We start from the raw sequence: 13,924 nt of genomic DNA on the forward strand, positions 1-13,924 counted from the left end.
ACCGGACAATTTATCTTTCCCAGAGGAATCTTCGATTGCGGGTCCCAACAAAGCTTTATCACGAAGGCAGCTGCGCAATTGCTTAACGTCAAACGGCATAGCGCTAAAGTCAGCATATTTGGTTTGGGTGCTAAATAGTCAATACAAAGGAGAGGTCGAGTTTCCATGTGCATTAAAGTAAGGAAGGGTGATCTGAACCTCATTGTAGAATCCTCGTCATACCGAGCATCACCAATGTCTGCCCTGCTGTGGAGATCAAGGCTCACTTATCCAACGGACTGAATTTGGAAGATCTGAGTGATCCTGCTTACGGCACCCTTGACACCATCGACGTGCTACTAGGGGCAGATGTGTGCCATTCGTTACTACTACATGGATTTAAGAAAGGATCTCCATGCGCTATTAACAACAAAATTGGATGGTTACTGCTTGGGCCAACACATACGATAGACACAAGCGCAGGCATAATATCCATTGTTTGCACCGAAGAAAAGCGAGTGGTGTTCAGCGCATCACAAACGACCACCACCGGCAAATTGCTCAATGATTTCTTGCTGGTTGGACCCACGTTGCAGAAGAACGTTATCCATGTTCCAATGAAATGGCGAATGTTTCACGTTAATCAGGAGTCATAGACTGCGAAGGAATCGCCAAGAGCGAGGAAACGAAGGACGCAGCCCAGAGGTAGTGTCTCTAAAATATCAAAGGTTATGTTCACGATGGTAACCATGTTCGCGTGTTTGGTCCCATCAAAAGCCCGTTAAATACCCGGAGGGAGGAATTTATGTTGAACAAGTAGGCATTGTGCGATTGATTCCAGGACATTTTCGAATCCGCATCAATCTGTTAAGTGATGAAATCGTTACCGATTTGAGCAACGCTCGTAAAGTATGGCACCACGCGCCATTGAGGGCTCAGCGTCCACTCTTCAGTATATTGTGATGAATTCGTCGAACAGCTGGAGCATGATAGAGATAGAACGATAGACGCGATGGTCAACCTTGGATTGAAACCAGGAAACGACGAGGAGTCTTGGGGAATATACTACAAGGAATCCTTGGAGTCAACTACGAAGTCTACGTTGATCTCGACAAGGTGGACGAAAACCAGAAGCATCTTATTGAAACCATGTAACACCAAGGCCACTTATTTCTAACTACGACGAAGACGAACCACATAATTGACAAAGCCAATCACCTTTCTCAATTGTTCGCCGACATGAAAACATGGTATGACGCTATAGATCAGAATCGAATTGCGACCAGTTCCTTGAAGCTTATCAACTTGCCTCCGCTTTCCTGAAGGATCTTCGACAAGGATATGAAGCATTAGATACAATTCAGGTCGGAACGGGCAACATTATTGAGCAATCGATACGCTGCACAGTATCAGCCAGCATTCAAATTGCATCTTAGTCGACATTTATGAACGCATCAACAAAAGGACATGTCCTCATCAAATGTTTCAGGTGACAAGCATGCTGTGGAGGAAGCTTGCTCGGCTCAACATCTGGATGTACCTGTCATCGTGACGACATCCATTTTCACGGAGTGGACATAGTGGAAATATGTCCTAGTTGCATCTTGAAGACATCGTCCACTATTCTCACGGCAAGTGTCCTACTCACCAACAACAGCCATATTCAGGCAGCATACGCTAAACCCACCCAGTTGCTACTCAATAACACAGTTAAAGGCGAGTGGAGCGGCATGGGGGCCGGTTCTTGGTTGAACAGCTGGACTAGCCGTTGGGATAGGAGAAAAGTTTGGATTGGCACCGGAGACAGCCGTGAAGACGGGAAGGAGCGATCGAGGAATTTTCGCTGGAGCATCTGGTGGTATCGAGCAGCCCCTCTCCTGACTCGAAGCCGATTTTTCCCACATCGACACAGCCAGGAGTGTAAAGGGATACGTTGGAGCAGAGTAAGTTGCTGATTGTTTTAAAGGTCCCGATGGAGTTGTTATCCCAGCGGGGTGTGACGTAAACCTGGAAGGACTCAAGATGATTTGTTCAACACCAATGCTGGTATTGTTCGCGAAAAGACTTCTGCCATTGCGGACAATTGTCCAAAGGCTTTAATTGCGATAATTACAAATCCTGTGAACTCGTGTGTACCAATTGCGGCAGAAGTTCTAGAATCCAAAGGGAAGTACTTCCCCCGTCGTCTCTTCGGTGTTTTAACTTTGGATATGAGTCCGTGCTCGAAAATTCATTTCTGATTCATGTAAAGTTGATGTGAAAACCATTGATATTCCGGTGATTGGTGGACATTTTGGTGTTACAATTACTCCGATGATATCACAATGCAAACCAAAAGTGTCGTTTTCGCAGCCCGATTTTGCATCCAATAAGCTGGCACAGAAGGTGTGAAGGCTGGAGCGAGAAGAGGATTAAAGCGATTTTGATCTCTGCCCGTTCCGCGGAACAGCGAGTGGTTTGAGAGATTTTGGTTAAGAGTTTGGAGTGCATTACTAATCGTACGCAACGCGACGCATCAAAAACCAGAGCACTCTTCCTCCTTGGCCCCGCAAAACCTTACTAGGGACATCTTCTGAAATTATGGCCTGAGGATGTCAGGGATGGGAGGGAACCTCAGGGGCCGCGCCTCAACCACGATCTGCGGTGGAACAAACCATGATCGGGATTGTGATCCGTCGTGGATGTTCCCTCTTGATCGCGGCACTCGGGTCTGGAGACTTACGGCTCCACGCGCGTGGTCGAGCAGTTTTTTTTTATTTTTTTATTTTACGTTCTGGTTTTTTTCGTTACGCCGTCGCGAATTCCTTCGTTTGTTGTCTATTTTGAAATCCGGTGCGGACCCACGCATCGGTATTGACACGTTAACTTTGTGTTAATGTCACGTGAGGGATTAAAGCGCTCAAAGGACCCACCTCCCCCCACATTCCCGAGCCTGGCTAGCACAGAGGCGTGCAAGGACGAGTCGACCGAGCATTTTGATGGAACTTCAGTTTTTACGGGCGGACCTTTACTGCCAATTTCGCTAACTTTTTAGGGTTCTGGGATAGCTCTTCCCTCTAGGTCGATCTCGGCCAATTAGGCTGATCGTCTGATCCTCCTATTTTCCGTAAGTTCATTACAAGATATATATATGTAAGAAACAAAGCCTTTTTGTCAGTTTGGTTACTGAATGTCTGCTGAGTATTCGCTAGGATGCTACTTTCAGGAGCAGTTTAGAGAATTAAGTTTGCGGCTAGAACTAAAGGGTGTGCAGCTGAACTTCAATCTGGATTAAACGAGGGCGTGCTAAGTTAGTAAAAAATCGCTGAAATTAAAACTCACAATAACAATTCACTAACATATCGGGTTTTACAGCAGCCATAGTTTCACGTTTGGTTTGATCGCGAACAAACAACATGCAATTCACACAATAAACTCTTTTCTAAATTTTAAACAAAAATTTTCTTGTCTACTAATTTCTACTAATTAAAATTTGAATATATCTACATCAGCTAACCTTCTGACACATCCCACGATAAATTTCATCTGTATCCCATGGTCCACGTTCTGGTAAAGGTATTCCACGACGACGTAATTCTTGTATACAATCGGTTAAATCGAGAATGGGTAAAGGATCGATATTTGCTTTCCACACTTCACTCACTAAGTATTCGACATAATGTTGTCTGTTGTAAAACCCGAAAAAGGGGGAAACATAAAATAAATAACACGAAAAACATAAGAAAATCAATTTAATTTTGTTTTATTCCCCGATAAAAAGTATTGGGAAACTGAGGGAGAGGAGGAGGAGGAGGAGCACTGAAGTGATTTTAAGGGGGTTATCCCGTGTGTCGGATCCGCGGAATCGATTTTTTTTGGCATCAATTGTACCTAGATATAGTGTAGAATATATGGGCAAGGTGATTTTTTGATATTCGGAGTCGTTCGGAAATTAGAGTGTTAAACACGCCACGCCCTCTAGCGTGGCAGCAGAAAAACACCTTTTTTTGGAGATGGGTGTATAAATTGCTTTGTAGTTCAATAATAAACTATGCCATCGGGCTGGAAAAATTACTGTGCACGCTCAATATATTAATAAATCTATGGTGAAAAATTCGTATTTGTATCTTTATCCAGTTCTTTACAAAAAATTTCTAAAAAATGCCAAAAAAACCGTCCTTCACCCGGGATGACCCCCTTAAGGTCGACCATTCAATGGAGCGCTTCAATTATCTTGCCAAAAGCGCTTCTCAGAACGACCCTTAAAATCATCGTTTCTCAAAAGGATAACGTCGGTGGGGTGGTTGCATTACTTCATTGGTTAGTTGATGTCTAAGCATGCCTCATCACACGTTTTTAAATTTTTGATCTCTTCCACAGGCACACATTCTTCGATTCTTTTTTACACTTCTCACCTTAAGCAATTCCCTTCGGTACAATCCTTCGACCATACCATAAGGACGAGGTGGTATGCGTTTGCTGGCACGCTTAATCACAATTTCAAGATCATCAGTAGATAAAATCTCGATTGGATCGATATTATTGTCAATAATTAAAAAGATCAGATACTCAATGTAATGATTTCTGGAATGGATTCATGTTGGATATATTGTATGAAAATAGATAGGTTGACTCGTATTTGAGAGTTTTAATGGATATATCGACAATGAGGATTCAGGATTGATGGATCTGGAGGAAATGTTTGCGTATTATTAAAACCTTACCGACAAAGCCCGGCATGTCCGTCTTGTACATCTCCACTGCATACGGTGTCTACTAGTCCTGTAGGGATTTCTTTTTGCAACGGAATAGGACACTTTATCACCGCCTTTGCTCCGTCGGAGTTCGTAATGGGTAAAGCATCGCGTGGTTCTGTGTCATAAGATACGTTGAACATTTTCAACAACTCCTGCAGTTGGTGCGGCTCCTTGTCACGCAAATAGAATAAACAGTTGCGGGGATGGTGAGAATGTAATCCTAACTTGGCACAATACGGTGACACCTTGCATTTCGCCCCCATCATAAAGGGTTTTCCACAGCCATAACAGAACTCATATTTGCATTGAGTACATGTGAAATGCATGCATCCCCCTCTGGAAAATTGTTTGATTTAGTAAATCTTTTCTGGATGTCTGAGAATGAATTTTTATTGCAACCTACCTGGCTAAGGAGAATCGGAATTTACACTTAGGACAATCGATTCCATGCAGTTTAAGATGTAAGGCCACTCCCTCTGCTTGCTTTTCAGGATCGTTGTTTTCCTTCCATTCTTGGAATTGGTCGCAAGTTATTCCTTCGTGTTGTTTTTCCCACTGAAATTTAGAATTTATCAATATAGTTATGGGGGATTTGGCTAATCGTGAAGTCGGTTTTAGCAGAGAGCGAGGAGGGTCTTAAATAGACTTCAAAGACAACTTTTGTCGACATGAAGGCTAAGTCCTTAAGAAATTCAAATTTATTTACCGAGCAAAGAAGCAAGTGCGGTACAATATACATAGTATTGCCATAAGTTCTGTTAGCGAATGCGTATAGCAAAAAATGTTAGGCCGTCGAAACTGGTAACACTGCGCACGGAGAGTACCTAATCATACCCCATTTCCGTCAGACTTTCAGGTTCCGAAAGTCAGTAGCGCGTGAATGACAACACGATGAAATTCGGTAACTACGAAAAAAGAATCGCGATTATTGCGTTGCACTAATGTGGGAATACGCCGAAAAAGATTCATATTTTGTTAAAAAGCTGCCGGTAAACGAACGATTCGTTTTTGGGACATTAGCTCGATATCGTGAAACAGGTGATGTGGCTGACAGGCCGCGGGAGGGGCGCCCCACTTCGTACGTCGCTCGAATCTCGTGCATGTTGTGTGTGAGCGTGTTCGTCGTAATCCTCTCCGCAAGCAGAAATGAATGTCGGCGGAAATGGGAGTTTCAACTTGAAGTATGAGTCGTATTTTACGAGAAGAGATCGGTCTCGGTGCGTACCGGCCGTGCGTTAGCCATATTTTAACGCCAAAACTGAAGGAAATACGACGAACTCGGTGTGCTGCTCTTCTGCAACGATTTCACGGTAACAAAATATCGCAAAATTCTATTTTCTGATGAAAAAATCGAGGAAATATTTAACCGTTAAAATGATGGAGGATATGCTCACAATTCAACGTCGTCAGCTTCCGAGTTCTGTCATGGTATGGTAGGGTGTCTCATATCTGATATCTTTCTGCGGTGTCGGCATCAAAACCAATGCGAGCGTGTACGAAAAGATGTTAGAGGATGTAGTGGAGCCATTGAGTAAATTTCTATTCGCTTGAAAGCCGTGGTGCTTCTAGCAGGACTGGCCCCCGCTCACAAAGCCAAGATAATTCAGCAGTGGTGGTTCCTGACTTCATAACCGCGGATGAATGGGCCACAGGCAGCCCAGGTTTGAATGCTTTGGACTACAGCCTTTGAGCTAAGTTAGAGGAGACTGCCTGCGATCAAACTTACATCGATTTGGAGAGTTTGAAGGCCAGCATCGTGGGTGCAGCTCGAGAAATGCCGCTTCATACTCTGCGTGAAGTGATTGAGGCATGGCCTCACAGACTTCGGGCCTATATAGCTGCTAGCGGCGGCCATTTTGAATAATTTTTTTTTTCGTTTCGTTTTCCCTTTTCTAATTGTGCACTTTTCGATTAATTTGTAATATTACTTCGTGAGAAATAAAGATTTGCTTGACTGACAGAGCTTATGGCTATACTATATATATACATATTCGATTTGGACCTGTATAAGGACAAGGACCAAAGCCGGGGGGCGGGGGTGGTTAATAGAAAATTTGCGAATTGAAGGGACCTGGATTGGGGAGCCTAATTGGTAGAAACAGTGACCTTAATTCAGGGAAGAAATTAATGATTAAAGAGATCTCATGTTATACAAGCTAACTGATGTCGACTGTCTTAATCTAGACTAGGCAAAATGTAATGAATAGGTGATCGACACCTGTGTGAAGATTGACTGCCGGAGAATTGGGCAGACGCGGTCAGCTTATGTGAGAGTCCGGCTGAAACAAAACCAAGTGGCCGAGGAGAACCTCCATAGTGGTGGCACCGGGAGACGCTGTATCGCATTGGCTTGCTGGCCGTGATGCAGTAGGCGGATACTCCAAAGGCCTAATCAGGGCAACCAGACCCGAGTCTGCACCTGAAGTGGCAATTGGTCACGAAAACTTACCAGGGGTATACTGGTACCATGGGAACCAGGATAGACTCACATACTTCGGGAGAATTCCTGTTGTATGTGAGCACAGCTCGGTTGTTTGCGATTGGCCCCCTAGTGGGAGCTTCATGGGGGTGGTGGTTAGGTTCAAGCGAACAGAGATCTTCGGGCCTCGGCGTGATGTTGCGTTTCAACAGGGGTTCGGTAGAGATTTAGGTAGGTCTTGCATCGACCATTATGAATGCTGAGCCATGCACTTGGTATAGACTGGTACCGTCGTAGCTTGCTTCTCCGGGGCTCTGATTGTGGTTACACAATCAATCGGTGTCTTAGGAAGACCGGACGATTAAGTCTCCATGACAGATACTTACGTTAAACCCCCAGGACTGACTGTCCGCGAGGAGGGCCAGCTTTGACACGTAGTACCTTGCTCACCTAACGAGGCGTTACGCGTAGCAAAATTTTTGCTTAGTGTATTACGGTGGGACAGCCACTTCTTCAGTCTGACGCGTGACAATTTGATTATATGCGGAATTATGGGACAAACACCGGAGAGGGCGTACAGGGGAGAGGAATTTTGCGTTTTTGTGTTGTGGAATTTTGGGTTTGACCTTCCGTATTTGACCGTGCCTTTCCTGAGGATGATCCTTTTGAAGCATTGGAGGGCTTCGGCTACGTTGGCGGACATGGTAGCCCATGCTGGGTTTTAGTGGCAGGAAACGGCCGGGCAAGAAAGAATTTTTTTTAAGGCAGCTGAAGCTTTAGACGCTTTGGCTATAGATGATCTGACATGAGGGTTGAATTTAAGTTTGTTGTTGAGAGAGATTCCCAGGTATTTAATGTTTGATTTTGGCGTGGGGGTGTGATGGGCAATGCGTAATTGTAGGTTTTTACTTTCTGGCATTGTGCGCTAGTGGGCCTGGGCTACCGTTGGCATAGGGGAGAAATTTACGGAGGGGAAATTAGTCTGGATTAGCTTGAATAGCAGGCCCTTTTCCAAGTCTGAATCGAAAGTCTTTTGAACGTCTAACGTACAGGTTACAGTGCATTGCCTGTTTTCCAGGTGATTGAGTATGTGGTCTTGCAGGTAAAGGATTTTCCGTTCGGTGGATCTGAGGTTTTCGAAGTCGAATTGATTAATTGATGCTAAGTAATGATAGAGGAGTAGTGCCTGTAGAGGTGGATTAGTAGGATTTTTTCTTCAATATTGGATAGAAGAGAGATAGGCCTCATATCTTCGAGATCATCAGAGCAATCTTTCTTTGGAATAGGTGTTAGGAGAGCTGATTTCTAAATACAGGGAAGTGCTCGTTATTCAGGCAGTTGTTGAAGAGAATAGCGAGACGTTCACTGATGGTGTGTGAACACTTCCGTAGGATGAAGTTTGAGATACCGCCAGGACCCCATGATTTTTTATTGTTAGACTGGATAATTGCAAGTTCTATTTCTTCTTGGGAGCTAAAGAAAGGGGCGAACGGTCCGATTCTGACTACATCAGCCGGACGGCCGGGGGGAAAAGGGCACAGATAAGACCCTCCCAAATTCAACCTTTTATCGTTGATAGAAGTGGCAACTATCAAGTTCCAGATGGGATCCGCGGGCGATCTGGATATGAATAACTGCCAATCAGTGAAGTAGTCTACGAAGGCAGAAATTTTTTCCTCAGGGTGGAACTGGAGATTTCCTATTTTTATGGGGGAGTAGTTGGTGTTGAGACAAGATTTTTTCCTTCCAGCCAGTCGATTAATTATTGAGAAAACGCAGGTTTGAGCGACTTAAGAAGTTTCTTGTAGGAGGCATTCACCCGTATTTGTAATAACCAGGTACGACAAAGAGCATGTTTGTCAATTGTGATTTCAAAGGCAGAGTTGAATTTCCTAATGTAAGTGGCTAGCTCTTCATTGGTGTGAATGTTCGATTTTTCCAGGGGAGGACCCAGCTCACTGGATAGGTCGTGTTGAAAATCGTCCCAGTTTGTCAGATTAAAGGGTCTCTAGTTGTACGGACGGGGAGAGAGGGGAGAATTTGCTGTAAATGCATAGAGAGACTGAGGGCATGATGACCGGAGTGAGTTACAAGTGAGGAGAAGCTAGTGACCCAGGCTGAGTGATTGTATGAGATTATAAAGCCCCCTAGGAAGGAGACCTCACTGGAACCAATGAAAGAGAATTTTGCCGTTTTCGTTGTTAACTGAGGCGCCCCATGTTACATGCCTGGCATTGAGATTACCACCAAAGAGGAAAGCGTTAAAACTGGTAGCGTTCGCACAGAATGGGGGTGGGGTAGCGACCTGTACCACCTGGGAAGTAGAGAGCCGATTAGGATTCGAAGGAAATTACCGCCCCTGACAGATAGTCTGGCCAATGTTCCTAGTACCGATTTGACTAGGATGGCTCTGCTTCTGCCCGCATATCCGGGAACATAAAGTTTAACGTTGGGAGCTTCCCCACGTCTGGTTTCGTTTATTAGAGCAAGATTGGGGTCAGTTTCCTCCAGGAACTTATGAATAGCGAAACATTTGTCGTTTCAAACGAGCGAATTAGTGTTGAGTGTGAGCACTTTCATTGTGATTGCAATTTGAAAAGGCATTGTAAGTACGAAGTACGAAATTAGAGATTGTGGTCCAGAGGGAGGAGAATGATATGCTGGAAAGGGACCTGGCTTCCATGAAGAAGTCCCTGGGAATGGAAGAGTGTGAGTGAAAATGGATTTCGGATCTTACTCAACTCCTGGCAAATGCGGCGTAAGAAGGGGTCAGTGATGGAGGAGTGGTAGGTGGAATGAGGCAGCGGGCGAGTCGAGGAGCCACGAACAGCGGATTGTCCGGCTAGGGGGGAAGAAGGGCAGGAGTGCGGGTCATTTCAAGCTCTCTCTCTACGTTGGATTGATTTCAACCTACGAGGACATTTGGAGAAGTTGGCTGGGTGACCTAGTTGATACAGTTTAGGTACTTGAGGGGCGCCGCCAACTATTTATCGGCGTTGTTTTGGATAATCAATCGAGGGCAATCCCTAGAGGCGTGTTGGCCTACGCATTTGACATATTTGAGATTATAGTTGCAATTTGTAGAAACGTGACCAAATTGTTGACACTTAAAGCACTGAGTGACATCCCTTTTCTAGACTTCTCTCAGCTGATCCGCTGATGTAGGAGGGTTTTTAGTTTAGAGACTATGATGGCATTTGCTTCGGAATTAAGAGTAACGCGAAAGAGGCTTAAGTTGGTATCGTTGGCCCGTGACCACGAGGTGGAGAGCATTGAGACGCGGATCGGCGTAACATGTGTTAAGTCCTTGATTTTCCTTGTCACGTTATCAGAAGTATATTCGTGAGGGGAAATTTCTCTGAGAATGAGGATTGGCTTCCTCTCCAACTTAAGGGTGAAGGAATAACTTTCTAGTTTGGTGACCTTGATTAAATGGAAGAGTCTTTTATGAGTGTTAGGACAATTGAGTCGGACTTTGAGCCTGTTGGTGGCGATGGTGTATGCTGGTTCCTTGCCCTTTACACGCTGTGATTTAGCATCTCTCGAGTAAGGGTGAGTTCCGCACTCGCGTCGTCAAGCTTGTTTCGATATCACTTTGTTATTGAGTAAGGCACGTGGACTAAATTTCCAACTCTCGCTGGTCTACCGTTAAACCGGCTAAACAACTGAATAATGATATTAGTAAACTTGGCAAAAACGCAAAAGGACGATCTAAACGCAAGCGAGACCAATCGGCAGAACAAACCATTCACTTTGGCGGACACAAGCGGACTCTAAGTATATAACCATATAAACCTTACTTGAAATTAAGCAAACTGAATTGTATTAAACATGATAGGCCGTAAGAATCGGTGCTAGTTTTTTTTCCCAATCGGACTTGTGGTTTTGGGTTTATTTGTGTGTTTGGTTTGGCAGTGTTCCATAGTAATTTGTTCAAAAAAGGATATCGTGGGACCTTCTGTTGCCCTACTGTTTCAGCTAAGGTGCCAGCCTTTGGACGGCGGAACCCGAAGACATTCCTCCAGTTCAAGGTACAGTTTGCGCTGACAGTCGTCACAACGGGCGCCACTAAGTTTAATCACGCGCTGGTCGGCCTGGAAGAAGAATCAGTTGCACTCGTCGTTGACATGCTAAGCGTGAGCTCCTATCCCCGACTTAAGGAACAGCTCATCAGGTGCACACCCTCACCTCCAGCTAACTATTTCGGAAGATGAAGCAGCTAGGTTGGGACAAGGTTGGCATGGAGCTATAGAAGCCTTTGTAACTGTTGGGAGGGCATGCAGGCTATGGTAGCGTGTGCCAACGGAGGAGGAGGTGGAGGCCGCGACCGAGGACAAAGTTCACGAGATGTACCTGCGCCCCGTGTTTGTAGAGTTGTCGTGCGAAGTTGCCGACGTGGCGAAACTGAGACGGCAAATAACCGCGTTTACGGCCAACAGGGTCACACTTATGGTGCGGTGAAAGCTTTGCATTTGATGAAGTGGTTGCGAACACATTCGGTGTCCACCTCGATTGGACGCGGTTCGTATTAAACTCTAGCCTGTGTTGGTACCATCGTAGGTTTGTATATCAGCCCATGCACGTTTCTTGTGACACCAATAGAACTGATATCGCTGAGGGACGCGGTGACGTCTATCCAAATCGCAGCAGCACGTCGCCTTACAGTATACGACCCCCTTAGCGGGCACAATTTTCCGGTTAACACAGGCGCGAAAGTCTCGGCCCCCCCAGTCTTCAGCAATTTAATTAAGTGGCGGCAGCAAAATCCTCGTTCATCGCAACTTACAGCTACAGGCAATTGGATGTTATTGTTGGCTTGTTTCGGACCTTTTCGTGCCACTTCCATTTGGCTGACATCAGTGCCCCCATACTAGGCGCAGACTTCCTTTATAGTTTTCTACAGCATTCCCGCTTCGTTTCCGGTGTAGCTCACTGAAGGATACTTCGGGAATTTTGGTATAGTTGCTTCAATTTCCCTTTTGCCCTTTGGTAAAGATTTCTATCTTTGGGGTAGGACGACCTTAATGTCTTAATTTCTTGGTTCCATTAGTGGTTTGAATTTCTGCCGGGGAGCAAATATTTTCTCAGCGTCATATGCCCGTATCCTTTCAAGATAACTATCTCATCACCATCGCCATTCCTTTTGGGTCCCCCCACCTTGACTCTATGACCTAAACTCTTTGCAGTGAAGATGCGTTTGTGGGTAAGGAAGCAGCGAATTTCTAATCGGCTATTCCCGAAACAAAGATGAGCTAGCCTCTTGTGCGCTACCTCTCTTTTGATAGGATATCGATATCAAGATTTTAATGAAGAAGGTCCAGATCTCTCCGAAGAATACTTCTTTTTAGTCTTAAGGTTTTTTCTTCTTGTACATTTGATACTCCAATGGGATTCGCCGGTTAGTGCTAGCTTTAGTAAGTCTTCTTTAAAGCTGGTTCAAATAGCTTGTCAACTGTCAAAAAGAAGAGACCAGGAGAGACCAAATAATATAAAATAATTTTTCTATTAGGTCCCTGAGAAGCTAGGTTCCACCTCGTAATCAAGATTTGTAGGATCTCTATTGAGCAAATTTAGGATGAGTGACTGCAAATTATTCCAAACACTGCTAATACCAGGGAGTGACTTCGTGGAAGAGGTAGACGTGTACCGTGAATTGGTGGGATCTTTGACGTACCCCGTTTAAGCCAAACGACCGCACACTCGGCACATAGTAAGTGTGCTTAGCCAATGAGGTAGTAACTAGAAGTAAACCGTGAAGCGACTTCTAAGAACCCTAAGGGGATCGTATCAACAGGTCTTGAGTTTCACAGGACGCAGCAAAAGTCTTCAGAATATGTGGATGCAGGTTGAGGGAACTGAAAAATAGACAGATGATCACACACAGGATCGGTCTTTATCTTAGCTGGGGCGGCCTTCTCCTTGGTCCTCTTGGCCTGTTCTCAATTGAGGCCGAGCACATGGGATCAACCAACGCGGTCAAGAAAGAGATTTATTGGCTTCGCACCGGCGGGAGAACCAAGGTCTTCCATATATTTCTGGTTTAATTTTTCATTAGGCTCCTCCTGTATCACCGCAAAGCCATAGACCTCTAGCATACATTCCACCAACAATGCCATACTTACCGGTTTTCTGCACTGTGCACAAGTGACTGATCCACAATCTGGACAAATCAACCTCTTCTGTTTCGGCCTAGCGAAGAATCCTGACGAACACTGAACACACCACTTAAACGTGGGATCTTGCATAAGTGTCCGATCACGAATCTTCCTTTGGAACAATTCATGGACCTCCTCGTCAACGATATTTTTCAAAAAGATATCAAGATTAGAGAAATACTCCAAAATGTCGTCCTCATTTATATCAGGATCATGAAGTTCGGGTGTTTTACAGAATGGACAATTGCAGTCGGTGATGCTGCGATCAGTGATCTACGGATAAGAGGAAACATTAGTTGAGAATGACGTCCTACGATCCTAATCGTTACCTGAATAGTGAAGTAATTTTTAGCGCATTCCTTACAGCATTGATGGGTGCATTTCAGCATTGACACTATCTGATTCATGGGGTATGTTCCTGTGCAAAGCTCACATTCCTGTTGAAGGAGTGCAATTGCATGTTCGAGATTACTGCATTCTTTTGCAGCCCAAATGGCAGATTCTTGCTGAAATTTCATGCTGATGAGTTCGGCAGCTAGCTCCGCTTCTAGGATGTTACTGACTAGCTTCTCCTCGATAACTCGTTTGATGATTTGCTGTAATCAAGAGAGATACTATGTTGAAGTCCTCCTAGT

At 44.8% G+C, this 13,924-nt stretch overlaps 1 protein-coding gene across 7 annotated transcripts in view; it reads right to left on the minus strand.

Moving 5' to 3' along the window:
* Window positions 1-13,924, minus strand: part of LOC119652582 (E3 ubiquitin-protein ligase lubel) — a 79,876-nt gene that overhangs the window by 5,864 nt on the left and 60,088 nt on the right. For 5 of the 7 annotated variants that reach the window (XM_038056802.1, XM_038056801.1, XM_038056800.1 and 2 more), the window contains 5 exons: window positions 13,619-13,885; window positions 13,257-13,562; window positions 5,119-5,270; window positions 4,683-5,051; window positions 3,476-3,644 (listed from right to left, as the gene is read on the minus strand). In XM_038056802.1, coding sequence (XP_037912730.1) covers window positions 3,476-3,644; window positions 4,683-5,051; window positions 5,119-5,270; window positions 13,257-13,562; window positions 13,619-13,885 — 1,263 coding nt within the window. Of the gene's footprint in view, window positions 1-3,475; window positions 3,645-4,373; window positions 4,543-4,682; window positions 5,052-5,118; window positions 5,271-13,256; window positions 13,563-13,618; window positions 13,886-13,924 lie in introns of all 7 variants that reach the window. The other 2 variants (XR_005249564.1, XM_038056799.1) reach the window with 2 other exon arrangements.

Source organism: Hermetia illucens, chromosome 3 (assembly GCF_905115235.1).
Source record: "Hermetia illucens chromosome 3, iHerIll2.2.curated.20191125, whole genome shotgun sequence".
NCBI lineage: Eukaryota > Metazoa > Arthropoda > Insecta > Diptera > Stratiomyidae > Hermetia > Hermetia illucens.